This window comes from Microcaecilia unicolor, chromosome 1 (assembly GCF_901765095.1).
Source record: "Microcaecilia unicolor chromosome 1, aMicUni1.1, whole genome shotgun sequence".
In the NCBI taxonomy this organism is placed as follows: Eukaryota; Metazoa; Chordata; class Amphibia; order Gymnophiona; family Siphonopidae; genus Microcaecilia; species Microcaecilia unicolor.
In genome coordinates, this window is record NC_044031.1 from 33,962,923 (window position 1) to 33,990,916 (window position 27,994).

The 27,994-nt window shown below is 43.1% G+C and overlaps 1 protein-coding gene across 5 annotated transcripts in view; it reads right to left on the reverse strand.

Annotated features, from left to right (window-relative positions):
- Nucleotides 1-6,870: 6,870 nt before the first annotated feature.
- The window catches only part of LOC115464772 (oocyte zinc finger protein XlCOF6-like), a 524,570-nt gene continuing 503,446 nt past the window's right edge, over nucleotides 6,871-27,994 (reverse strand). For all 5 annotated transcript variants that reach the window (XM_030195150.1, XM_030195132.1, XM_030195144.1 and 2 more), the window contains one exon: nucleotides 6,871-8,611. In XM_030195150.1, the coding sequence (XP_030051010.1) occupies nucleotides 6,891-8,611 (1,721 nt within the window). In that variant the 3' untranslated portion in view covers nucleotides 6,871-6,890. The remainder of the gene's footprint in view (nucleotides 8,612-27,994) is intronic.

Sequence of the window (27,994 nt, forward strand, 5' to 3'; positions counted from 1 at the left end):
ATCCTGGGTATTATTCTTGATAAATACCTGTCCCTTGAAGACCAGGTTCAGCAATCACATCAAAAAGTTTCAAAACTCTATAGAAACTGAGAAGGATAAGAAATTACTTCCCCAGACAATCATTCCATTTAATAGTACAAGTGTTGATACTGTCCCAACTAGATTATTGCAATGTAGCATATGTAGGGTGCAAAGAAAACATACTAAATTCACTGCAACCCGTCCAAAACATGGCAGCAAAACCAATATTCAAAAAGTCAAAATATGAAAGAGCAAAACTAGCACGATCATCTTCAAAATATTGTTTGGCATATCTCCTGATTACATGATAGACCTGATCACACTATCGCCAAGAAATGCAAACCCAGAAACAATGAGCTACCTAGTGCTCCAGCTGCCCATATACAAAAACATAATCTATAAATTCATCTACACAGCAGGATTTAACTAGGATCTAAATGGTGGTGGAACTCCATCCCCAAGGCCATAAGAAGAATCACTAACTACCTTCAGTTCAGAATGGACTTAAAGATCTACCTCTTCAAGAAATTCTATGGATAACCACGACTACTAGTGATGTTCCAAAACCATTTAGTAATGGAAACACAACCCACAACTTTGTAACATTGAAGCACCAATGTATTTGCTAACAACAGTCTGAATGTAAGCCACATTGAACAGAAACCTAGTTTTTGGATAATTGTGGGATACAAGATTGAATGAATGAATAAATAAAAGGAACCCTTAGTTCATCTCTAGAATTTGAAGACAGCACAGGCAATATGGCACAGAGATTTATTAAGAAAACATTTCTGCCAGAGGGCAAAACAGTCAGATGGAAATGCCCTGTTAAACAAAACTCAAAGAAATGACGTGATATGTCCTTTGAGCTTTACAAATCTGACCCACAATATCAAAAACATTTTGAAGAAAACCTGGTATATATTACAATCTTTACAGTGGTTTTCACATAAGAATGTCATTGTGGCATATAAGAGAGGGAGGAACCTCATGGAACTTATCAAATCATGGGCATTTTCTATTTAAGAAGAAATGGTTAACGTTGAGCATCACAGATGTGGTAATTCCACTATATTACTACAATAGAAACTGAGAAAATGATGGCAAATAAAGAAGCAAATTATTCCTTAGACTATTAGTTTTGATTATATGTAGTATAGCTTAAGGTTAGCTTAGCTTTTAGGGTGACCAAGTATTTTTTAAACTAAAGCCCATTGAGGGCTCTGATTTGCCATATCTTGTCATTGACTAAGTAGGAGAGGTGATATCAAACATTTATATACCCATGTTTCGTACCAATAAATATACAAAAGAGTTCCTCTTTGAATGACATAGCCTAATGGTTACTGAAGCAGACTTTGATCCTGGGGAACAGGGTTTGACTCCCACTGCAGCTCCTTATGACTCTGGCTAACGTCACTTAACCCTCCATTGCCCCAGGTACAAATAAGTACCTGTATATACTATGTAAACCGCTTTGAATGTAGTTGCAAAAACCACAGAAAGGAGGTATATCAAGTCCCAATTCCCTTTCCCTAATAAACAAAAGGACAACAAGTGCATAGGAAAATTATTTTATGAATATATTACATATAACACAGCAATTCAGCTAAGTTATAAAAATAGTTTTCTGTGCATATCAAGTTTATTAAAGTTTGATACCACCCATAAGACAGCTTTTGGAGCAGTTTACATTAGTACATAATTCCAAAGAGAGAAAAGAAATACATATCATATAACCTAGAAAGGAGAAAACTGGAGAAGGAATAGCAGCAATTTTCAAATCCAACTTCACTTTTGAACCCATCACAGAAAGCCTCACTCCGCAACTTGAAATTGCCTCTATAAAACTTCACAATCCATTACTTTGTGATCATATAACCTGCATTTTATTTTACAGACCCCCCTGTTACTGGACCCATAGCCACACCGCCTTCACGGACTTCATATCCAACTCGTGCATCAACAACCCTAATGTAATATTACCACGTGACTTAAACCTACATTTGGAGGACTCTAAATCAGTTCATACTCAAGATTGTCTTGACCTTTTTGACATGTCTGACCATATTTTACCTCCTCCACAACGTACTCATAAAAAGGGTCACTCGCTTGATGCAATTTCGTATAAAATTTCTGATGATCAAAATTTAATTATGTCTGATATTGTTTGGTCTCCTACTCCATGGGTCTCCTACTCCATGGTCCGACCATTACAAAGCTCTCTTAACCTTACAATGGCGAAAAAAGGATCAACCTAAATTACAAAACCTCAAAACGATTCTTACTAGAGGAAGGATTGATAATGATACTTTTTGGAAACATATCTATGCCAATAATTGGTCAACGTAACCCAATTCTGACCTCTTCCTTACAATCTGGGACAATAGGTGTAAAATGATCTTAGACGAAATTGCTCCACTATGTCCCAAAAAATTACGTACTCACAACCCATCACCCTGGTTCAATGATTTATTGAAAAAATTGAAGTCACAAGCCAGAAAACTTGAAAAGGCATGGTGTAAATCGAAAGATCATAGTAGCTTCAATGCCTGGAAGCAATCACAAAGAAATTACAAATATGCCATCAAACGTGCTAAAAGAGACTACTAAACCAAAATTTCAGTGTCTGGTGCAGATATAAAAAAACAATTTCAAACTATAAAAAACCTCCTAAATACTGATCCAGTAACTTCATCACCTACAAACCGTCCTTCCGCTGACCAATTAGCTAATTATTTCAACGACAAAATCATTAATCTTCGCAAGTTGATCTTCCAAGTCACTTTACTGTAGACAACTTTCTTGATGAACTGGACCCAAACCCAATTGAAGTACCAGAAGACCGATATTGGACCACTTTCACCCCTCTTACTAATGAAGAAGTCTCCAAGACCATCTCCAAACTCTCCAGGTCTTATTGCCAACTCGACCCTTGTCCTAACTACCTTCTGAAAAGTGCACCAGTAAGTTTCATCACTAACCTCACCACTCACTTAAATTTTCTACTCCAACGAGGCTCCTTCCCCAAAAGTCATGGAAATATATTACTAACACCAATACCTAAGAACTCCAAGAAACCTGCAAACGATATTACCAATTACCGGCCAATTGCCTCCATTCCCCTAATTACAAAACTGATGGAAAACAGAGTAACCTCCCAGCTTAATGAGTATATTGAAAAATTATCCATACTGCATGAATCACAGTCAGGCTTCCGTTCGGCCCACAGCATAGAAACAGTCCTCATTACCTTAATATCCAAATTTAAACAAGAAATAGCTATTGGGAACCATATCCTTCTTCTGCAATTCGACTTATCCAGTGCCTTTGACATGGTTGATCATACCATCCTGACCAAACTTTTGGACAAACTTGGAATAGGTGGCAACATCATTAATTGGATTAAGGGCTTCATCACTACAAGATCCTACCAAGTCATAGGACCTACAAACATGTCATCTCCATGGCTATCGGAATGTGGAATGCCACAAGGATCTCCACTTTCTCCAATACTTTTTAACCTAATGATGATTCCTCTGGCCAGAGCACTATCCAAATATGGCCTTAATCCCTTCATTTATGCTGACGACTTCACCATATTTATCCCTTTTAAAACTGACCTATCTGAAATCGCCGATAAAATAAACACAGGCATGACCACTTTAACCTCCTGGGCTGATGCTTTCAGGATGAAATTAAATAAAGAGAATACACAATGTTTAGTCTTATCTTCTCAACATTCTCCACTCATCCCAACTACCCTTAGCACCCCAGAGGTTAAACTTCCCATATCAGACAATTTGAAAATCCTTGGAGTAACGATTGATAGTCATTTATCATTTGAAAACCATGCTAAAGTCATCAACAAAAAGACATTTAACATAATGTGGATTTTAAAACGAGTGAAATCATATCTTCCCCTGGACACCTTCCGGAATCTAGTACAATCCACTGTACTCACACATGCAGATTACTGCAACAGTGTTTTTTTTAGGTTGTAAGTCCCTAATATTGAAAAAGCTCCAGACTTCCCAGAACACAGCAGCCAGACTAATTTTCGGCAAGTCAAGATTTGACAGCGCAACACCTCTTCGAGAGAAGCTTCACTGGCTCCCCATCAGAGAAAGAATTAACTTTAAAGTCCACACAATGATTTATAAGATATTACATGGAGAAGCCCCAACCTACATGAATCCCCTTATCGACCTCCCAACCAGGAACAGTTTGAAGTCTTCACGTACTTACCTTAATCTACACCTCCCCAACTGCAAAGGTGTTAAGTACAAATCCCTCTATGCATCCAATTTTTCCTTTTCAGGTAGCCAGCTTTGGAATGCTTTACCAAGACCTATCCATACTATTAACGGCCTTTTGCCCTTCAGGAAAGCACTGAAGACCCATCTCTTCAAGATAGCCTACCCTAACGATTCAACCTAACCAAAACTTGCTCACATGATTCTTATTGACATTTGTTTTTACATGGACCATGCTCCCATTATCCTTTTTACTACCCCATATCCATTCCTTTTTATCTTCCTACACCTACCTCCTATACGCTCAATTCCTTCTGCACCCAATCCCTCATGTATAATTTATTTATCCGTTAACCCCATTAATTTTGTGTTCATTACAAACTGTATATTCTTCTTACAAATTTGTAATTCTTTATATTGTTACTATGTAAGCCGCATTGAGCCTGCCATGTGTGGGAAAGCGCGGGGTACAAATTTAATAATAATAATAAGAAGAAGAACACAGTGATTCAACTAAGTTGTAGAACGTTTTCTATAAATATCCTTGGTAGTTCTCTAAAATAAGGTTAATCATAACCAATTTAGTTTATTTAATGCAAGTGGTATGGCGCTTTGTTAGCTAAGTAGCAATATCATGTTTTAATGCTTAAATCAATATATATTTCTGATATGATCATATGTGATATGTTTAAGTTACTATACATTTTATTGCCAGATTGCCTGATGCAGGCAATGCGTTGAAATGTTTCCGAGTCAGGTTCTTGACGATCTTTTGCAATAAAGTGGTTTGTTGATGCCATGCTGCTTTCTTGGCACTCCTATTGGTGTCCATTAGTAGACATTAGACTTGTCAGTATTGTGTCATAATCTAAGGAGATATTTCCTTACAAATAGGGTTGTGGATGTGTGGAATGACTTCCTAGCGGGAAGGTGGTGGAGAAAAAGACTGTATCTGAATTCAAGAAAGCATGAGACAAACATATGATGTCTAAGGGAGAGGAAGAGATAGCAGATAGTACAGATGGGCAGACGGGATAAGCCATATGGTCTTTTTCCATCATTTTCTGTGTAACCATGTACTTCCTCAATTGCTGATCTAATTCCTTGGAAGAGTTTTTTTCTCTTCCTTCACAAATTCTGCCCCTTTCTTCCCTTTTGGTACCAGTGGATTCTCCCACATTCCTTCCACTTGTTGGAATACTTGCTCAGGTTTAGTGATGGAGCCTGATTCTGAATGTTTGCTTCAAATACTCAGTCCCGCAATGTTGAAACAGAGACAAAACACAGCCACAATGAGGGGACATTTCAAATGTGGCAGCTGTAGTATTTGTAATATTACCAGGGAAGGAGCAGAATTCGTCAATCCAGTAGACCAAAAGACTTACTCTATAAGGTCTAGCACCAACTGCAGATCAGATTTTGTTCATATAATACAGTGCTCTTACAACAAGTTTTACGTGGGCAAAACCACACGAAGATTACACATCTGTATGACAGAACACAAGTCCTGCCTAAAAAGAAAGCAAATCGCGGGCACCCTTGACAGCACATTGTAATACAGTTAAACACTAATTTTCACAGTTTCACTGCTTTGCGATAGATCAAGTTAAGACCAGCAGCAGAGGGGGAGATAGAGGCAAACGTCTTTTACAATTAGAGCAATGCTGGATTTACAAGTTGCAGTCCCTTGAACCTCATGGGCTTAACACAATTATACAACGGGCAACCCTTTTTTGAGTAATTCAGCACCATGCCCCTTTAAAAACGTGGAAGGAAGATTACCCCTTTAAATTGCCAACCAATAGTGACCATCCTGAATTAAAGAGCATCCGCATAAAAGGACGCCATCTTTAAATGGGTTCTCGAAACCGCGGTGGAAAGAGACACTGTTCCAGAATGAGTAAGTCATTACAACAGACTGAGGCTTAATGATTATTTTGACGGTTTGAACAACATAGGGCGTTTTAACAATGTACTGCACAGCTTTACAGTATATTGAACAAATACGAGTTAGCCAATCTAATCTGATCTCATTTATCCTACAGATACTCAAATGATTTGAGAAGGCATAAGCATGAGGTTCGCCTTGATAAAGCTGACACAGCCAAGTTCCAGGAGAAAATTCCATAATCTGCTATTGAGACAGACATAGGGAAGGCCACTGCTCATCCCTGGGATCAGTAGCATGAATCTTGCTACTGTTTGGGATTCTGTTGGCCACTGTTGGAAACAGGATACTGGGCTAGATGGACCATGGACCATTGGTCTGACCCAGTATGGCTGCGCCCTATGCCTGGAATAGACTTCCTGAGCCCCTACGTCTTGCCCCATCCTTGACCATCTTTAAATCTAGATTGAAAGCTCACCTCTTTAACATTGCTTTTGACTCGTAACCACTTGTATCCACTCGCCTCCACCTACCCTCCTCTCCTCTTTCCTCTACACATTAATTGATTTGTTTGCTTTATTTTTTGTCTACTAGATTGTAAGCTCTTTGAGCAGGGACTGTCTTTCTTCTATGTTTCTGCAGCGCTGCATACGCTTTGTAGCGCTATAGAAATGCTAAATAGTAGTAGTAGTAGTATCATGTTATTTCACTCTTATGTTCTAATGTTATTTCTTATGGATTTTCTGGTGTCTTCTGAGATGTGACTTTTTACAGTAGCTTTTATCACACTCAATACATATAAATAGTTGTACTCCAGTGTGAATTCTGTAGTGGATTTTGAGGTGTACCTGTCGACTGAAACATTTACCACATTCATTACATGTAAATGGTTTAACTCCTGTATGCATTATCTGGTGTCTTGTGAGGTGTGCCTTCCGACTGTAGCTTTTCCTACATTCAGCACAGGCAAATGGTTTTTCTCCAGTGTGCACTGTTTGGTGTCTGTTGAGTTCTGCCTTTGAACTGAAGCTTTTACTACACTCAGAGCACTTAAATGGTTTTACTCCTGTGTGGATTCTTTGATGCACTGAGAGGTTTACTTTCTGACTGAAGCTTTTACCGCACTCAGTACATATAAATGGTTGTACTCCAGTATGGATTCTGTAGTGGATTGTGAGGTGTGCCTTCCGACTAAAGCATTTACCACATTCAACACATGTAAATGGTTTCACTCCTGTATGGATTCTTTCGTGTCTTTCGAGGTGTGCCTTCCGACTGTAGCTTTTACCACATTCAATACATGTAAATTGTTTCACTCCTATGTGAATTATCTGGTGCTTTGTGAGGTCTGACTTCTGGATGAAGCGTTTACTACACTCAGAACATGAAAATGGTTTCACCCCTGTGTGACTTCTCTGGTGCATTGTGAGGCTTGACTGCTGACTGTAGCTTTTACCACACTCCATACATGTGTGGGTTCTTTGGTGGGCTGTGAGACTGTCCTTCTCACTCACATTTTTGTGAGACTTACAAGATGTCAATGGTTTCACTGCTGCATGGGTTGTTCGGTGAATTGTGAGGTTTCTTTTATGATGGATGCTTTTACCACGATCGTAACAGCTTTTTAGTCTCTCCTTTTTCTGAATTTTCTGCTTTTCTGAAATGTTTGCCTTCCTATAAAAGATTTTTTCACATTTAGTGACAACAGACTGAGATTTTTTTTGTTCTATGAATGCTTTCCTGTGATTGAAGCTTTTCTTGCATTTTTTACCTGAAACTGGTCTTTGTCCTAAGTGGAAATTTGCATTTCTTGTGCAGTTTTCTTCTTGGTCGAAGTTTTTGTCACAATGAAGACCTGAAGGTATTCTTTCATCATTGTTGTTTTGCTGGTATTTTGTCATGTTTGCTTTATTGATAACGTTTTTTACATATTCTGTACCTGTACACATTCTAGTTTCTTTATCATTTTTCCGGAGTTCCATTAGCTCTTTCTTCCTACTGAACCCCTTTCCAAACTCAGACCGTGTAATATGTGTCTCTTTTATGCATGTTTTCTGTTCTCCCTTTTTATTGAAGGCTTTCCTACAATCTGTACATGCAGATGGTCTCTCTTCAGTATCACATCTCTGCTTTGAGTTAAGAGTTACACAATCACTGAAAAATATCTCACAAATATGACATAAACATCTTTGATCTCCCATTTGGTTTCTCTGCTCTTCCCTTGTATGTATGATAGTATTGGTACTGTGCTCACACAGAATTGAGTCTCCTATTAAAGTTTTTTGTTTATTTTCTGAAATCCATTCGTTTTCTCCCTTTTTCCCCCAGTCAAAACAGGAAGACGTTTCTTCTTTGTCTCTTTCTGATAATATATTTTCCCCTTCAGGCTTCCCACTGAGCTTCCAGTGATGTGCCTCTGTATTGCTGTTTCTAGGGTCATCCTTTTCTAGACAAAAAATAAAAAAGTGAACATTAGCCATTATTGTAGGAGAAAAACTGTTTAATGAGTTCAGTAATACAATATCCCTTTGTAAATGAGCCACCCCCTCCTTGCAGGGTATACAACATTCCCAAGCTATCACTACAAGCGTTGCAGACTGAATATACAATCACATTCATATCGATATATAAAAGAGGTTTGTTTTTTTTATTCTTTCCAGTTAGGCATAGGAAAAGCCTTGCTGAGCCAGGCCAATCTCCATCAAGTCCAGCATCTGATCTACTACTACTACTACTATTTAGCATTTCTATAGCGCTACAAGGCATACGCAGCGCTGCACAAACATAGACGAAAGACAGTCCCTGCTCAAAGAGCTTACAATCTAATAGACAAAAAATAAATAAAGTAAGCAAATCAAATCAATTAATGTGAACGGGAGGGAAGAGAGGAGGGTAAGTGGAGGCGAGTGGTTACAAGTGGTTACGAGTCAAAAGCAATGTTAAAGAGGTGGGCTTTCAGTCTAGATTTAAAGGTGGCCAAGGATGGGGCAAGACGCAGGGGCTCAGGAAGTTTATTCCAGGCGTAGGGTGCAGCGAGACATTGACCAGTCTGGGTCATAAGAGTTCAGCAGGTAACAAAAAGTAGATCTATTTCTCATGGCTCAGTTCCAGGGATGAGCAATGGCTCTTACAAGTGCTCCTGACTAAAACATTTTTATGGTTCTTTCCTCCAGAAACCTGTCCAAACCCCTTTTTAAATTGTATTTCTTATACTGTCTGCTACCTGTAAGCCATTGTTGTGTATTTAAGTACAGTAGGACTCACAGTCTCATTTGTTTATGCAGGTAGTCAGTCACCACTGGACCTGTCAAGCAATGGAAATTAGCCAGAGAGGCATGTATTACAGAATTAATGTGAACGATTAAAAGAGTCAAAGCACAGCACTGCTCCTGCAGACGCCGCGAGGTGATATGGCTGCCCTGTGAGTGCCGAAGGGAATTGGTTACAGGAGTGACAGCTTTGACGTGCCATTTTTTGAGTGTTAGATTTCTACTGGTTTAAAGTGCCGTTAACGTGGGTCATTAAGCAAGCTTACACAAGATCAAGCAAGCTCATATATTTTTATATGAAGACTAAGAAACATATTTTAAATTACAAAATAAAAATAAAGAATGAAAAGCTAATGATTTAGGGGTTCTTTTAGAAACACAGAAACATGACGGCAGATAACGGCCAAACGACCCATCCAGTCTGCCCATCTTCTGTAACCCCTAATTCTTCCTGTTCCTAAGCGATCCCACATGCTTATCCCATGCCTTTTTAAATTCTGGAACAGTCCTCGACTCTACCACCTCCACCGAGAGGCCATTCCATGTCTCCACCACCCTTTCTGTGAAATAATATTTCCTTAGGTTACTCCTAAGCCTATTCCCTCTTAACTTTGTCGTATGCCCCCTCATTCCAGAGCTCTCCTTCATTTGAAAAAGGCTCTCTTCCTGTACATAAATGCCCTTGAGATATTTAAACGTTTCTATCATGTCTCCTCTCTCCCTCCTCTCTTCCAGCATATACATATTGAGGTTCATAAGCCTGTCCCTATAATTTTTGCATTCAAGACTGCTTACTAATTTCGTAGCCGCCCTCTGGACCGAACTCCATCCTGTTTATATCTTTCTGTAGGTGCGGTCTCCAGAACTGCACGCAGTACTCCAAATGGGGCCTCACTAGAGACTTATACAACGGCACTATCACCTCCTTTTTCCTGCTGGTCATGCCTCTCTTTATGCTCCCAAGCATCCTTCTGGCTTTGACCATCGCTTTTTCTACCTGTTTGGAAGCTTTAAGGTCATCAGACACAAACACCCCCAAGTCCCGCTCTTCCTTCGTACACTGAAGCACTTCACCCCCTATACTTTACTGTGCCCTCGAATTTTTGCAACCCAAGTGCATGACCCTGCCTTTTATGGGATTAAACCTTAGTTGCCAAATATTGGTCCATTCCTCCAGCTTCGCTAGGTCCTTCCTCATGTCATTCACACCCTCCAGGGTGTCCACCCTGTTGCAGAGTTTAGTATCATCCGCAAAGAGACAAACCTTACCAGACAGCCCTTCCGCAATATCGCTCACAAAGACGTTAAAAAGAGCTGGCCCTGTGAGGAAGTGACGTCAGCGTTGAAAATGGTGGCTTGAAACGATAGCTCCCGAACCAGCAACCGCAAAGCTTTAATTATAGGCGCGATCTGCACCGCGCTGTAAGGCGAACCCCGAAGGAAAAGCGGTGTGAAAGCGGAGCGCAGGGGATGATGACATCTGGAAGCGCCAAAACAGCTGATTTGCAGGCATTTGCGTTTAAACGCAAAGACGCCAAGACGATGCAGCAGCAGGAAGAAAATGGCGCGAGTCAGAAGACCGACCACGAAGTCTCGGCTCTCCTAGAGGGCGGAGTGGCGGACGCACCACAACAAGAAGTCTGGGCAAAGCTCTGCAACTGGTTCCAGGAGATCCGCACAGATTTAAAAGACCTAAAAGAGGTACCCCAAGATATAGCTGCCTTAGGTGCGGAGCTTCGGGGAGAAATGGCCGAACTAGGCAGCCGCGTGGTGGAGTTGGAGGCGGGCCTAGAAGAAAATGTGGAGACGCTGCAGACACTAGAACAACGTGTGCAAGGCCAGAAGGCAGAGACTCAATACCTACTAGACAAAGTAGAAGATCTAGAGAATAGAAGCCGACGAGCTAACATTCGGGTGCGGGGCGTACCCGAATTACCGGATTATGTGAATTGCGAAGTGGTGGTACAACGCATAGCGGCCCAACTGCTCTTGGAGCCGGATAGCCCACTAGACACGGAATCCATACAGATTGAGAGAGCACATAGAGCGCTAGGCGGTCGCAAAAATAATGCGCCAAAAGACATAGTGGCCTGCTTTAAAGACTATAAAACAAAAGAAGCGGTGATGCGGAAAGCTAGGGCGGCTGAACCGATCGAGTGGGATAGCTATCCCATAGCAATTTATCATGATTTGTCATCCACTACCCTGAAGCGGCACAGCGAACTCAAACCCCTAACAAACCAACTGAGAGAAGCAGGGATTAAATATAAATGGCAGCATCCGTTCGCCTTGATGTTTTACAAAGAAGGCAAACAATGCAGAGTGGGGTCGATTGAGGAAGCACAAGACTATTTGGCGGCTCATGGATCAGATGAGGCTACTACAGCTCCGCAGAAAGCAGGTCAACCACGGAAAGAACGGCCGAAATGGCAGCGAGTGTCCCAAGGAAGGGGGAGACTGAGACGCCAACTATCAGATAAGCGGATGACCCCATCGGCGAGCATGGGATGACCATTTGACTATAGCCCTATGGGATGATTGCTGTTAACAAAAGACTGGAGTTGTTTCACACTGAGGTTAACTAGCCCTGTGGTGCAGAGTGATGGTATGCTGAAGGTTGCTGAGTTATTGACGTGATTTCCTCTTTAATGGACATGCCAATATTGGGTAAATTGGCATGTCAAACACAGATGTGGGGGACGGGAGGGGGGGGTTGGGAGGGGAAAGGAGGGGAGGGAGAGCAGCAAGCTGAAGAGTAGTAAATCACCGGGACCTGATGGTATTCATCCCAGAGTATTAATAGAACTAAAAAATGAACTTGCGGAGCTACTGTTAGAAATATGCAATCTGTCCCTAAAATCGAGTGTAGTACCGGAAGACTGGAGGGTAGCCAATGTTACTCCGATTTTTAAGAAGGGTTCCAGAGGAGATCCGGGAAATTATAGACCGGTGAGTCTGACGTCGGTGCCGGGCAAGATGGTGGAGGCTATTATTAAGAATAAAATTGCAGAGCATATACAAAAACATGGACTGATGAGACAAAGTCAGCACGGATTTAGTGAAGGGAAGTCTTGCCTCACCAATCTAATGCATTTTTTTGAGGGGGTAAGCAAACATGTGGACAATGGGGAGCCGGTTGATATTGTATATCTGGATTTTCAGAAGGCGTTTGACAAAGTGCCGCACGAAAGACTCCTGAAGAAATTGCAGAGTCATGGAATCGGAGGTAGGGTATTATTATGGATTAAGAACTGGTTGAAAGATAGGAAGCAGAGAGTAGGATTGCGTGGCCAGTATTCTCAGTGGAGGAGGGTAGTTAGTGGGGTCCCGCAGGGGTCTGTGCTGGGTCCGTTGCTTTTTAATGTATTTATAAATGACCTAGAGATGGGAATAACTAGTGAGGTAATTAAATTCGCCGATGACACAAAATTATTCAGGGTCGTCAAGTCGCAGGAGGAATGTGAACGATTACAGGAGGACCTTGCGAGACTGGGAGAATGGGCGTGCAAGTGGCAGATGAAGTTCAATGTTGACAAGTGCAAAGTGATGCATGTGGGTAAGAGGAACCCGAATTATAGCTACGTCTTGCAAGGTTCCGCGTTAGGAGTTACGGATCAAGAAAGGGATCTGGGTGTCGTCGTCGATAATACGCTGAAACCTTCTGCTCAGTGTGCTGCTGCGGCTAGGAAAGCGAATAGAATGTTGGGTGTTATTAGGAAGGGTATGGAGTCCAGGTGTGCGGATGTTATAATGCCGTTGTATCGCTCCATGGTGCGACCGCACCTGGAGTATTGTGTTCAGTACTGGTCTCCGTATCTCAAAAAAGATATAGTAGAATTGGAAAAGGTACAGCGAAGGGCGACGAAAATGATAGTGGGGATGGGATGACTTTCCTATGAAGAGAGGCTGAGAAGGCTAGGGCTTTTCAGCTTGGAGAAGAGACGGCTGAGGGGAGATATGATAGAAGTGTATAAAATAATGAGTGGAATGGATCGGGTGGATGTGAAGCGACTGTTCACGCTATCCAAAAATACTAGGACTAGAGGGCATGAGTTGAAGCTACAGTGTGGTAAATTTAAAACGAATCAGAGAAAATTTTTCTTCACCCAACGTGTAATTAGACTCTGGAATTCGTTGCCGGAGAACGTGGTACGGGCGGTTAGCTTGACGGAGTTTAAAAAGGGGTTAGATAGATTCCTAAAGGACAAGTCCATAGACCGCTATTAAATGGACTTGGAAAAATTCCGCATTTTTAGGTATAACTTGTCTGGAATGTTTTTACGTTTGGGGAGCGTGCCAGGTGCCCTTGACCTGGATTGGCCACTGTCGGTGACAGGATGCTGGGCTAGATGGACCTTTGGTCTTTCCCAGTATGGCACTACTTATGTACTTATGTACTTATGTACTAGGTGGTGGATATATAGGTGGGGAAAAAAATAGAATGCCATGTCGGTATGCACGTATGTGACGATGAATGTGCGAGGCCTAAACACCCCCCAGAAAAGAAGGCAGGTGTTCAGAGAGATGCTGCGTCTGAAAGCAGACGTGGTGTTTCTTCAAGAAACCCACTTAAAGCGAAGCCATGAACACTTGATGAAGCATAAAAGCTTTCCAATTATACAGTATGCGTCGAGTCTAGATGGCAAAAAGACGCGGGGGGTGATGGTGGCAATGTCTGGTGCTCACCCATGGTATATGCATAAAACAATAAGGGACAAATTAGGCAGATATGTATTGGTGGTGGCATCCCTATACAGTATGTTCTATACCTTGGTATGTGTATATGCTCCAAATGAGGGACAGGGAGAATTTTTGGAGGAATTGGAGGAACTCATGCAAAAACACATACAGGGACAGCTTATGGTGGGAGGTGACCTTAATCTCACGATGGACCCAGCAATAGATAATTTGGGGGGAAAGGTGACCTATGCCAAAAAGGATAGAGTGGCCCTTAAGGGGTGGATGATGAGATGGGGGCTAAAGGACCTTTGGAGAGAGAGACATGGGCCAGTAAAAGACTTTACATATTATTCACCAAAATATAATTCATATTCTAGGATAGACTACTGGCTAGGTGAGGAAGCAATAAGGGATAGAGTGCGTGATGTGGAAATTGAACCAAGAACTTGGTCGGATCACTCCCCGGTGGTTCTGACCATGAGGGTAGTAAACGCGCCTAAAAGACAGTGGCAATGGAGGATGAATGAAGCTCTCCTATTAGACCCGCAAAATATAAGTACCATAGAAAACGATATAACAGAATACCTTAAATTTAATGACACGGGGGAGGTACAGCCTATCAGCATATGGGAGGGGCTTAAAGCAGTACTTAGGGGACAGCTGATATCACTTCAGGCCCACTGTAATAAAATCAGGGCGGAGCGGGAAACCACTCTCAGGAGAGCAGTAGCAGATCTGGAAAAAGCCCATAAAACTGACCCGGCAGATAAGAAAAAGGCGGCAGAGCTGCACGAGCTTAGGGCGCAATTAAATGAACTACAGTTGTCAGAAATAGCAGCGCAAATGCAGCAAACACAGCAAGAATACTTTGAGTTTGGGAATAGGGCTAGCAGATTACTCGCTTTTAAGCTTAAAAAGAGTGCGCAACGGAATGTCATTACTGGCATAAAGGATTCTTTGGGAGAACACCACACTCAAACAGAAAAAATACAGGAAATATTTTGGGAATTTTACACCAGGTTGTATCAGTCAGAACAGACAGCATCTGAGAATGAGATAGCTCAGTATTTGAAGGAAGCTGACCTACCTAAAATGGCCTATGAGGAACTGGAAACACTGTCAGGTCCCATGACACTAGAAGATATAGAAAGGGCAATTGCAGATCTACCCAATAACAAAGCCCCGGGTCCAGATGGATTCCCTGTCAGGTTCTATAAAATGTATGCCAAATGGTTGGCCCCTGTGTTGCTGAGGGTGGTGACCTCCCTAGAAACGGCCAGAGAACTACCATACTCTTGGAGAATGGCAGAGATAGTACTGATCTTAAAACCTGGTAAGGACCCGCTTCATTGCGGATCGTACCGACCGATTTCGCTCCTAAATACTGATTATAAGATATTCACTAAAGTGCTGGCTAAGAGATTACAGGGGGTAATGCCACGCTTGGTGCATGAGGACCAAGCGGGCTTTATCGAGGGACGGCAGACATTTGATAATATTAGATGTCTGCTCCATATTATTCAACAAGCGAGGGAAGATGAAGCTCCAGTGATCGTGTTCTCGGTGGATGCAGAGAAAGCGTTTGACCGAGTAGAATGGCCATTTCTGTTTGCGGTCCTAAAACAGATAGGACTAGACGGAAGATTTCTGACTTGGCTTCGCCTGCTATAAGCTAACCCACTGGCAATGATTAAGATAAATGGTACACGTACCAAGCCGCTGTCTTTGAGCAGAGGTACACGACAGGGGTGTGCGGTCTCGCCACTGTTGTTTGCACTATCAATTGAGCCACTAGCCAGGATGGTTAGACGCCATCAACAGGTACGGGGAGTGGTCAGAGGTAGACGTGAGCACAAGATCATGCTGTTTGCAGATGATATCTTACTAACCCTTACACACCCAAGACAGTCACTGGAGCGGGCGATGGAGCTCATGGATCACTATGGGCGCATGGCAGGCTTTAAAATGAATGCAAACAAGTCAGAAATCTTAAACCTCACGACGCCTCCAGGCGAGATAGAACAAATACAGAGGGCTCACCCATTCGTTTGGGCAGAGAAATCCATCAGATATTTAGGAATCCAAATTACTAATCAGGTAGAGACAATGTTTCAAGCAAACTATCCCAGAAAGATAAAGGAGTTATTTGAAGAGTTAGATAGATGGGAAGGTCTAAACATATCATGGATGGGCAGAGTTCATGCAATAAAAATGATGATACTCCCCAAACTACTATACCTGTTCTTGGCCCTTCCAATACCAATTCCCCGCTCATTTTTCCAACAATTAAATAGGAAAATGTTTGCGTACATTTGGCGGAAGAGGCCGCCCAGGGTGCGCAGGTCGGTGATGTTCCAACTCCCGGCCATGGGAGGCATGGGTGTACCAAATTTCTATCTATATTATCAGGCTGCACAGTTGAGGATTTTAGCGGAATGGTACCCTGAAAATAATAAGAAATGGTTACACTGGGAGAGAGCATGGCTAGGAACCCGATACTTAGGAGCTATACTATGGGCCCCGGGGAAGGACCTCTGGGCAGCTATCAGACGGGCTCCGGTGGGGATAGGTCATCTCTTACACACCTGGTACCACATCCGAGCGCAGACATTCCCAGACAGGAAATATTTCCTACAAATGGCTATCTGTGGAGCTCCAGGATTCCCACTGGGAAAATCAGAGAGTGTGTATCAAAGGTGGGCTAAGCAGGGACTCCATAAAATAGATCAGATATGGGATAAGGGGACAATACGGGAATTTCAGGATCTGCAGGTGGAGTATGGATTGGAGGAGAAGGATTTGGTATACTATCATTGCTTGAGAAATTATATACACAGACGAGCGAGGGAAGAACTAGAGTTGGCTGAAACAGTGCTCGAGAGAGCAATCAGGGGGGGAGGAGGCAGGGGCGATGTGACTAGGCTTTATAGGGCCCTGCTGCTGCTCTCAACTCCGCAGGAATATTATGTGAGGAGATGGGAGTCGGTGCTCCAAACTAGCTTTACGGATGAGAACTGGCGGAGTGTGTATAGATATTTGTTAAAGCCATCTATAGCACAACCCCTAATTGAAAATGGATATAAGATACTGTACTGGTGGTACTACACGCCGGACAAACTCCAGAGAATTTACACACACATGTCTGCAGACTGTTGGAGAGGCTGTGGGATAAGAGGGACGTTTATGCATATTTGGTGGGAATGTCCAAAAGTCAAGGTGTATTGGGCACAGGTGCTGGAGATGGTTCATACAATGGTTAAGGTGATATACCCTAGTCAGGCAGGATATTGCTTATTACACCTTCGGCCCCCGAAAGTCAGGATACACTGGCATAAATTAGTGATCCAGTGTTTTGTAGCAGCTAAAATTATGCTAGCGAAGGCCTGGAAGCAGGTCGAACCACCAGGCATGCATATATACCAGATGTCCAAGTTGACAGCAATTAGAAAAGGCCATGTTAATTTGTTTCAGAAGATATGGCTCCCATACGAACAGAAGAGAGAAGTGCTTTTGTCACCACCATAGTGCGGGAGGGGGGGGGGGGGGGGAAGGTTGCTTTATCTGTAACTGTTTTGAATTGTATGAGAAAGCGTATGTCTGAGACTTGGCAAATGTTGTTGTTTTTTTTTCTGTTGAAATTGAAAAAGCAATAAAAATATTTGGAAAAAAAAAAAAAAAGAGCTGGCCCTAGGACCGATCCCTGCGGTACTCAACTGATAACATCCTTTTCTTCAGAGCACGCTCCATTTACTACTACCCTCTGTCTCCTACCATTCAACCAATTTTTAACCCAATCTGTTACTCTAGGCACTCAATTTATTTATCAGTCGCCTGTGCGGAACCGTGTCAAAGGCTTTGCTGAAATCCAAGTATACCACATCAAGCGCCCCTCCCACATCCAACTGTTTGGTCACCCAGTCGAAGAAGACAGCCAGATTCGTCTGACACGACCTGCCACTAGTGAAGCCATGCTGCCTCGGGTCCCGCATTCCATTTAGTTCAAGAAATCTCACAATCCTCCTCTTTAGAAGCGTTTCAATTAGCTTACTCACCACCGAGGATAACCCGAGCTAATCTTTTACTAAAGATTAGCTCGAGTTATCTGCAGCAGGGCCCATTGGATTAAAATTGTCACAACGACAATTTGATAATCACCCTAACTGGGTTACAATATTGTTCATACCACAGAATTGATCCAATGGAGGTTTTTTTCTGGACTGATGATCGATTCTGTGTACTGTGGTATGGACAATATTGTAACCCAGTTAGGGTGATTATCAAATTGTCATTGTAAGTAACAAACCACAGTCTACTGAGGTCCTTTTTCCTCCTTTGCTCCTTTTTCACGTTTTTAGCATGCGCTAAAATTGGGGGCGCGCTAAACGTTAGAGATGCCCATAGGAATGCCATCTTAGAAGCTGTCACAGGGAAAAAATCTGGAGACTACCTTGAAACAGCTATGAGCGAAACACGGATATTCGTGTTGGTGATATATAGTCGCCAATTTTGCTTGGGTGCTTAGATTGTAGCGGAAAAGCTGCACCAGTAAGCTGGAAAGCTAAGTACCCTCTTATTAAAACAGGTTCTTATTGTTAAACAAATCTTTAAAAATTCTTTAATGAAAAAAATTGAGAAATATATACAATATCGAGAATAAAGGCTGGACTAAAAGTGGAGGAGTGGCCTAGTGGTTAGGGTGGTGGACTTTGGTCCTGAGGAACTGAGTTCGATTCCCACTTCAGGCACAGGCAAGCTCCTTGTGACTCTGGGCAAGTCACTTAACCCTCCATTGCCCCATGTAAGCCGCATTGAGCCTGCCATGAGTGGGAAAGTGCAGGGTATTACAAATGTAATAAAATAGATACTATTGGAGATTCTACATGGAATGTTGCTACTATTGGAGATTCTACATGGAATGTTGCTATTCCTCTAGCAACATTCCATGTAGAAGGCTGCGCAGGCTTCTGCTTCTGTGAATCTGATGTCCTGCATGTATGTGCAGGACGTCAGACTCACAGAAACAGAAGCCTGCGCGGCCACATTGGTGATCTGCAAGGGCCGACTTCTACATGGAATGTTGCAAGTGGAATAGCAACATTCCATGTAGAATCGAATCTCAAATAGTAGCAACAGTGGAGGAGTGGCCTAGTGGTTAGGGTGGTGGACTTTGGTCCTGGGGAACTGAGTTTGATTCCCACTTCAGGCACAGGCAGCTCCTTGTGACTCTGGGCAAGTCACTTAACCCTCCATTGCCCCATGTAAGCTGCATTGAGCCTGCCATGAGTGGGAAAGCACAGGGTACAAATGTAACAAAAAAAAAAACATGGATTAATGACAAGTATGTGCCTCTCCTACTGAATGCCTGGCTCAAAGTTTTTAGCCAAATGGATGTGTGTACGTGTTTCTGATGAACCAATACATATACAGAAATCTGTTCATGATCTTACTGACGGTTAATGAATAAACCTGTAAAACTGTATTGAAAGAAGTTGAGCATATATGTGCGAGTGATTGATTGGCCCCCTTCATGCGACTGAATATGGAGTAGTGCATTAAGAATTATAGCAGACATTTAGCGCGCCTATAATTTTAGCGTACGCCAAAAACGTGAGCGAGCCTTAAGAAAAGACCCCCTGGGTAAACAAACTTGGGCTTCTGTGATTAGTATGATAATTATATTATATCTAATTTGCAAAATATTATTAAAAAATTATTTTTAAAAAGTTATACAAAAGTGCATATACGAGAGAGAATTTTGTCACACTGCTCTCTGGTTTTTAATTTATTTACTTCTGCCATGTCAGTGCTTAAGTCCAGTTGCACAGGACCATACCCTTTAGTCACCTTAGGGTTTTCAGTAGTATTATAAGTCTTCTTTCTTTTCCATAACCCACTTGGCTCCCCTTAGGCCTCGGGCACCCAGTCGAGGAATATTTTTGCTTGTATTACTTATGTTTAATCATTTTTATTATCAACAAATAAAAAGGCGTGAAATAAAACTTACAAACTAGATCAGCCATGTTGAATTTTACATTTAACAAGTAGCTTTACAATCCCAAACCCTAAACAGAGTAACTCCCCCCCTCTTGCTTGTATTACTTATAATTGGCAAGTTTGCAATCAGATGTCTAGTTTCATATTTAAAATAAGTAAGCTTCTACAATAAATTTATGATTGGCTAATGGGGTATCTCTTTCTGTGATCTTCAGTCCAAATTAGTTTATCTGGGGAACAACAACCAAGAGCATGGTGGTCTAGGTATATCAAACCTTAAGGCATATTATTTAGCTGCCCACATTAGACATATATGGGATTGGAAGTTGAATGTGGCTATCAAGCCATGTAGGCTAACTGAACAGTTTTGCTTAAAGAAAATACAAGATTATGGTTCTCCATGGGGCTCCTGGCAGACTTACTTCCACTTTAATAGATAAAGACTGGCATTCTTGGCATACACCTCTTGCATTGGTTTTAGGGGGAGCTAGACCAATATGGGATGCAAGTATAACAATTTGGGCAGCCAGAAGATTGCATACTGTAAATCATTTATTCTCTGCGGGTTATCTGAAGTCTTTTGAATTCTTACAGGAGTGCCAACTCAATAAGTCTGATTTCTATGCCTATTTACAGATTTGACACTCTCTATCCTCCAGCAAAATTTAGAGAGGTTACATCACGCAAGTTTTACACTCTAGAGGAACTATGGTCACAACCTGCATTGTCTAAAGGATTAAAATCTAATTTTTATAAGATGGTTAAACAGTATGGTTTTAAGAAATTGAAGTATATGTGCGTGGAGTTGCTGGAAACAGACTGGGAAGGTACTGTCAAATCTTCTAATTCCTTTTCTATTTCAGCTCATGTCAAAGAAAATAGTTTAAGGTTTCAACATTTTTTTTTACTGATGACAAAACATGGCAATGAAGGACAACAGGAGGCAGAAAACAACAACCAGAACTATACAAGAACTATATAACTGCTGCAAGACGAAGGATCACGTGATGTGTTGAGAGGAGCGGAAGCAGAGAAGCTCCTCTCTTAGGCCGAACCCTCCCCCGCATCGCTTATAAGTGCCGATTTGACCCCCAGTACCGAACGAGTGCGATAAGAAGGATCCGCGAGTGCATGGACCAATTTGTTACAAGATTGGAGCCTAAAATGCCACCGAAAACAGGGAAGAAAGAGGCGGACAAGCCCCGCATCTCAGATCCCAAGATGGCGGCGGGCGCTTCGCCGGATGGGCAGGCGGTGATGTTTTCCCCTCCGCAATTACAACAACTGGCGGAGGCTGTGAAGCTGGCCCTGCAACCAGATCTGCAGCAACTTTCAGGTCAGCTAGCGGCAGTGGAGAGCCTTTTGGCGGACACAACGAGGCGCACAGGGGAATTAGAGCAGCGAGTGTCAGCCGCCGAAGACGAACAGACCGGAAGGGCAGCAGAGCTCGAAGACTTGAAACGGACAGTGAGGAAGCAATCACAAATGCTGGATGACCTCGAGAATCGATCAAGAAGAGACAATCTCCGTATAATTGGCATTCCAGAAACAGTACCGGATCGCTTATTATCCAGTAGACTAGAAAAATGGCTGCAGACGGAATTTGCGCTGACGGACAGTATTGGAGCAGTATGCCTGGAGAGAGCCCATAGAGTCGGTAGGAGGAACAACACTGACCTGCGGCCTAGAGTGGTCATGGTGAAAGTTCATAACTTTGTTCATAAAGTGGAAATCTTGAGAGGAGCGAGAATGAAACGAGACTCGCTGACTTTTGAAGGAACGCCCGTTAAGATTTTCCAGGACTACTCCTTGGCCTTACAAGAGAGACGACGGGCCTATGGGAAAGTGTGCCAAAAACTAGCAGACTCCAGCCAAAAATTCATGCTAACATACCCGGCCACTCTGCGGATCAATCAACAGGGTAAATGGCATGCCTTTAATTCTCCAAAAGAAGCACAAGACTGGATGGCTGAGAACTTAAACCTTACTATGGATTCCAATAGCTATCAGAGCAAGCCCAAGTGAGGAGGAAGGAGGAAAAATAGAAAAGAAACTGGGGCCTGAGAGTTTGCCATTTTTCAATGAAGGTATGGGGGAATCAAAATATTGTAGAAGGGGGAGGGGGAGACCTCGCGTCATTGATCCCACTATTCTCTGATAGACATCTGAGGGGGATAGAATGGAGACTGGAGGGGAAATGAAGGGATTGGGAGGGGGGGAGAGGGATAGGGAAAGGGAAAGATTTGATAGTCAGAAGGGAAAGCAGATTAGAAGAATAAGGGAATCACTCCTGGTGTCCAGAGTAGGTCATGAAGATGAGATGAGCCCTTTGTTGCAAGGGGGGATCTGGGAAGGAATAGGCAATTATACACCCTTGGGCGAGGCTGGGCGCCCGAGGAGATCACAGATAAGAAGCGCTAGAGAGCACACAACAGCAAGAAAATCTTAATATTAGGTCTATAAGGTTCGCCTCCTGGAATGTAGGAGGTGTCTCCACCCCGATCAAGCGAACAAAAATTTTAGCAAGCCTTAGGCGACACAAGGTCGATATAGGTTGCATACAAGAGACCAGGCTCACGCTCGAGGAACACGATAAATTAAAGAGGCAGTGGGTAGGAGAGGTCCATGCTGTGTCGTCAGGGGATCGAAAAGCTGGAGTGGCAGTGTTAATTCGCAGGGGGCTAGCCACAAAGTCGCAGGTGATAGAAGCGGATCCAAATGGGCGTTACATTTTGATAAGGCTATGGGTACATCAAAGAGAATTGCTAGTATTGGGGGTGTATGGACCTAACACATTTGATCCGAAGTTTTACCCAAATTTGGTGCGGGTGTGCCTCTTACACGGGTCAGCTCACCTTTTAGTGCTGGGAGATTTTAATTTGGTTATGGATCCTGGTGAGGATTGCTCAAACCCAGGGGCAACTTCGAGAAGGGGACCCAAAGCGCACGCCCTTTCTTACTTTCAAAGAGCCCTTAACCTCATAGACACATGGCGATGTTTGCACCCAGGGGAACGCGATTACACCCATTTGTCACGGGCCCATGGAACATATTCTAGGCTAGATTATATCTTTATTACCCAACCGGCCTTCCCCTGGGTCCTGGCTTCCACGATTGGACCAGAGGAGATCACAGACCATTCGTTAGTCTGGATTGACATGGAGATGCCAAATTTTTACCAACAGGCCCGTAATTGGCGGTTCCCAGGCTATCTTTCACAAAATAAAGAATTCCGAGAATTTCTTAGACAAAAGTGGGAAGATTACCTTCAAAACAATAGAGAGCACATAGGACAACCTGAATTGTTATGGAGCGCTGCTAAGGCTGTTATAAGAGGTGAGATAATCGCTTATGTACACGCCAAAAATAAAAAACAGACAATCGCCATAGTAAGACTAGAACAAGATCTAAGAAAAGCAAAGGCCCAACATATTAGACAACCATCCGCAGAGACAAGAGAGCAGTTGAAAGCCATTCAAGTAACGCTTAACGCCTTAATACACGAGAGAGGGCAAAAATACCTAGCTTCCCAACAATATAAATTCCGTAGATATGGAAACAGATCAGGGAAAATGTTGGCACAATTATTCACGGCATGGGGCCCTCGCCGTCCAATATTGACACTTAAGGACGAGCGGGGACAAATCCAAAATAAGAGTGAAGAAATAGCCCAGATCCTCACCAGGTTCTTTGCTTCCTTATATACAGCAGGTAGAGATCCAGATGAAGAGCAGATTGAAAAATTCCTGGACGAGGTAGAGATGCCAAAATTGACTGAGGGGGAACAGGAGGAATTGGAAGCACCCTTAGAGGCCAAAGAAATACAGGAGGTAATAAAAACACTGCCCATGGGATCCGCACCTGGACCAGACGGGTTTCCTGCAGAATTTTATAGAGCACTACCCACCTCATTTATCCCGGTGATAAGTGCGTATTATGAACAGGCGATTGATAACGGCCGTCTACCAAAACATGAAAACACAGCATCCATTACACTGATTCAAAAACCCGGGAAACCAGCTGATCAGGCAGATTCTTACAGACCCATCTCCCTGATCAACGTAGACCTAAAGATGTTAGCGAAGATCCTCTCCAACCGACTAGCCAAGATACTACCAAGGGTAATAGGAGAGGAGCAAGTGGGGTTTGTTCGGTCTAGGCAGGCAGCTAGGAATGTTCGCAGACTTCTATTGGCTATGTCCACAGCTCAAATATCGGAAACACCAGCCTCTTTATATGCCTTGGACGCCGAGAAGGCATTTGATCAGGTGGGGTGGAGATATCTGTTCACAGTCCTGCGATATATGGGAGTCGGGGGTTGGTTTTATAACGCAATAACCACACTGTATACGGAGCCGAAAGCTTTAGTGTTAGTGAATGGAGTGAGCGCGCAGCTTTTTGAAATTGCCAGAGGCACTAGGCAGGGTTGCCCTATGTCCCCAGCCCTGTTCATATTATCCCTAGAACCCTTACTGAGGGCCTTAAAGAAAACAGACAGCATTCCTGGGGTTGGGGTGGGGAGCACAGTCATCAAGACACTAGCATTTGCGGACGACTTGCTGATTGCAACCACACGTCCAATAGACTCCCAAAAACATATGTTGCAGCTCATACAGGAATTTGGCGAACTCTCGGGATTCACCCTAAACATTAAGAAGTCCCTGGTCATGGAGGTCTACCCTGATAGGGCGCAGCCGGGAGTGGACGGACCTCTAACAAGGGCAGATGACAAGATAAGATACCTGGGCACCATCATTCCGAAGAACTTAGTGCGACTGTATCAGGAAAATGTGGAACCATTGTTTGAGATAACCCGCACCAGATTACGGCTCTGGGAGAACCTTCCATTATCTTTAATGGGCCGAATAGCAGCTTATAACATGCTGATTGCACCCAAATGGATGTACGCGTTTCAGACCCTACCACTTTTTCTCAAACAGTCAGATGAAAAACGTCTAAATAAACTTATACAAAGATTCCTGTGGAGAGGGCGCAAAGCCAGACTTTCAGTTGCAATATTGCAAATTCCACGAGAATTTGGTGGCCTGGGTCTACTAAGTATAAGATGCCTCACTGTGGCCAGTGGCATGCGCCATATCTCGGATTGGTATAGAGCAACCTCAGAATTTTCGGACACTCCGTTGGAGACGACCCTAACACAAGGAATACACTTCAGCTACCTGTTGCACGTGGGAGGAGGACCCGTTCCCCGGGTCTTGCAACAATCACATATATTACCAGTGGCGAGAGCAGTGTGGAGATGGGTGTGCAGATATCACCACTTCAAAAGTAGGGTCAGCCCTTTTCTGGCTATTTGTGATAATCCGGCATTTCCGCCAGGCACTATTCATGGAGCCTTTCACAGGTGGAAGGGTAAAGGCTTAGTGTACCTATATCAAGCTTTAACTGCAGACGGGCAACCGAGGTCATTTGAAGACTTGCAGGCACAATTTTCCCTCCAATCGATGGATCGTTTCCACTACTGGCAACTGAGACATTACATCAAAAGTCTACCATGGGAATGTCTTACGGAGGACGTGCAGGAGGAATTATCGTCAGCCTATTCCCTACAATCCCAGGAAAGAGTATCCCTGACAATGCACCATCGACACCTCAGAGATATGGTGGTGGAGCCTGATTATGAGACTTTATCAAAAAAATGGAACAAAGAATTGGACACAAACCTGACATCAAGAGCCATACAGGAATTTATATATAAGATACACAATTCATCCAAGATGGTCACTTACAGTGAAATGGAATACAGAATAGTAATGAGAACACACATCCCCCCAAGACGGGCGTTCCATATGGGAATCTCCCCAGATGGCGCTTGCCCCAAATGTGGAGCAGAGGGAGCGACACTCGGACACATGTTTTGGGTATGCCCTGATGTCCAAAGATTCTGGAACTCCCTCATACAATCGACATCAAAGATGTGGGGGGCAACCTGGAAGAGTGGACCCCAGACTTTGTTTGGGCGACAGAGATTGGTGTGTCCTGTCCCTAGGGGCTTCAAGAGTTTTACTCATAGGGCCACACTGGTGGGGAAAAAACTGATTCTCACTGAATGGATTACAAATAAAGAGCCAACATTACAGCAGTGGCGTTGCCTGATGATAGAATATATGAGATTTGAAAAGAAAATGGCAGACGGTGCAGGAGACCGGAAATTTACGGAGAAAGACTTCTATAGAATCTGGACACCATTCTGGCAGACTATTCCCTCAAAGGGCAGAGGACGCATCCTGAATATGTAAACTAGATGTTTGGACATGAGAGAGGAATTCCCTGAGAGTTTTCCCTGGGCGGGGGTGGGTAGGGAGGGAGATAGAAGAGGGAGGGGGGGAGGGATAGGGAGGGGGGATTTCTAGATTAGCAGAAAGGACAGCAACCTGCCAAGATGTATGTAACTTATGGCAAGATAAGGAATGGACTATAGTAATGTTAATAATGTTTTTATCTAGCTAATTTTCTCGTGTTCTAGGTAGTGGTAGGTGAGTTTCTCAACTAGATTAAGACGTTTAGGGGCAATGTATTTTTGTTCTGACTATTGAAACCTAATAAACAAATTGAAAAATAAAAAAAATAACTGCTGCAAGACTCATCCTGAGAGAGCAACGCTTTGCACATGCCGAACCCTTACGGTTCAAATTACACTGGCTGCCTGTTCAGGAGTGCATTGCCTTTAAACTCTGCTCCTTGACCCATAAAATTATCTATGGGTTTGCCCCGGAGTATATGCAGCCCTTGATCGACCTCCCGCCCAGGAATGCCAACCCTGCTGCTCGTTCCTTCCTCCACCTTCACTTCCCAAACTGTAAGGGTGTCAAGTACAAGAGGATCTTCGCCTCGTCTTTCCGCTATTGGAGTCCTAAGCACTGGAATGATCTCCCGCAACACCTTAAAACTCAAGCGGACCACGCCCTCTTCAAGAAGTTGTTGAAGACCTACTTCTTTGCCAAGACCTACTCCTCACTTTATACCGCTGCTTGATGCACCCTCCCTGGCTCCTATCCTGCTAGTTCACCCTGTTAGATGCTTCTCCCCCTGCATACTCCTTTTATATTCTTCTAAGTTTTCCTATTCTGTATTTTATTTAATGTTTGTAAGCCACATTGTGCCTGCATGAGTGGGAAAATGTGGGATATAAGTGAACAATAAATAAATAAATATAAGCAGCCATACAGAAAAACCTCAACAGCAAAAGCTAGTTATCATGTAAACGTACACTCCCTAATCCTCTCCCCCCAAACCGGATCTATGGTCTCGTGTTCTTATAGACCCAGACACCAGAAGAAACACAGCCTGAAATAAACACCGGGACACCTCTCTCACTGAACCCACCCTCCAGACTCATCCGCAAACCCAATTCCCTTTTTTTTGTTTTGTCAGACTCCCCCCAAATTTAATCCCCAAACAAAAGTACCGGTCTCATAGTTACAAATGCCTCAACAGTAAACTCCGACCTCTAGGGCTCAGTGTATAAGTAGTCCAGTAGAAAAGCTTGGTTCCGCCTACATAAGTACATAAGTAATGCCACACTGGGAAAAGACCATGGGTCCATCGAGCCCAGCATCCTGTCCACGACAGCGGCCAATCCAGGCCAAGGGCACCTGGCAAGCTTCCCAAACGTACAAACATTCTATACATGTTGTTCCCGGAATTGTGGATTTTTCCCAAGTCCATTTAGTAGCGGTTTATGGACTTGTCCTTTAGGAAACCGTCCAACCCCCTTTTAAACTCTGCCAAGCTAACTGCCTTCACCACGTTCTCCGGCAACGAATTCCAGAGTTTAATTACGCGTTGGGTGAAGAAAAATTTTCTCCAATTTGTTTTAAATTTACTACACTGTAGTTTCATCACATGCCCCCTAGTCCTAGTAT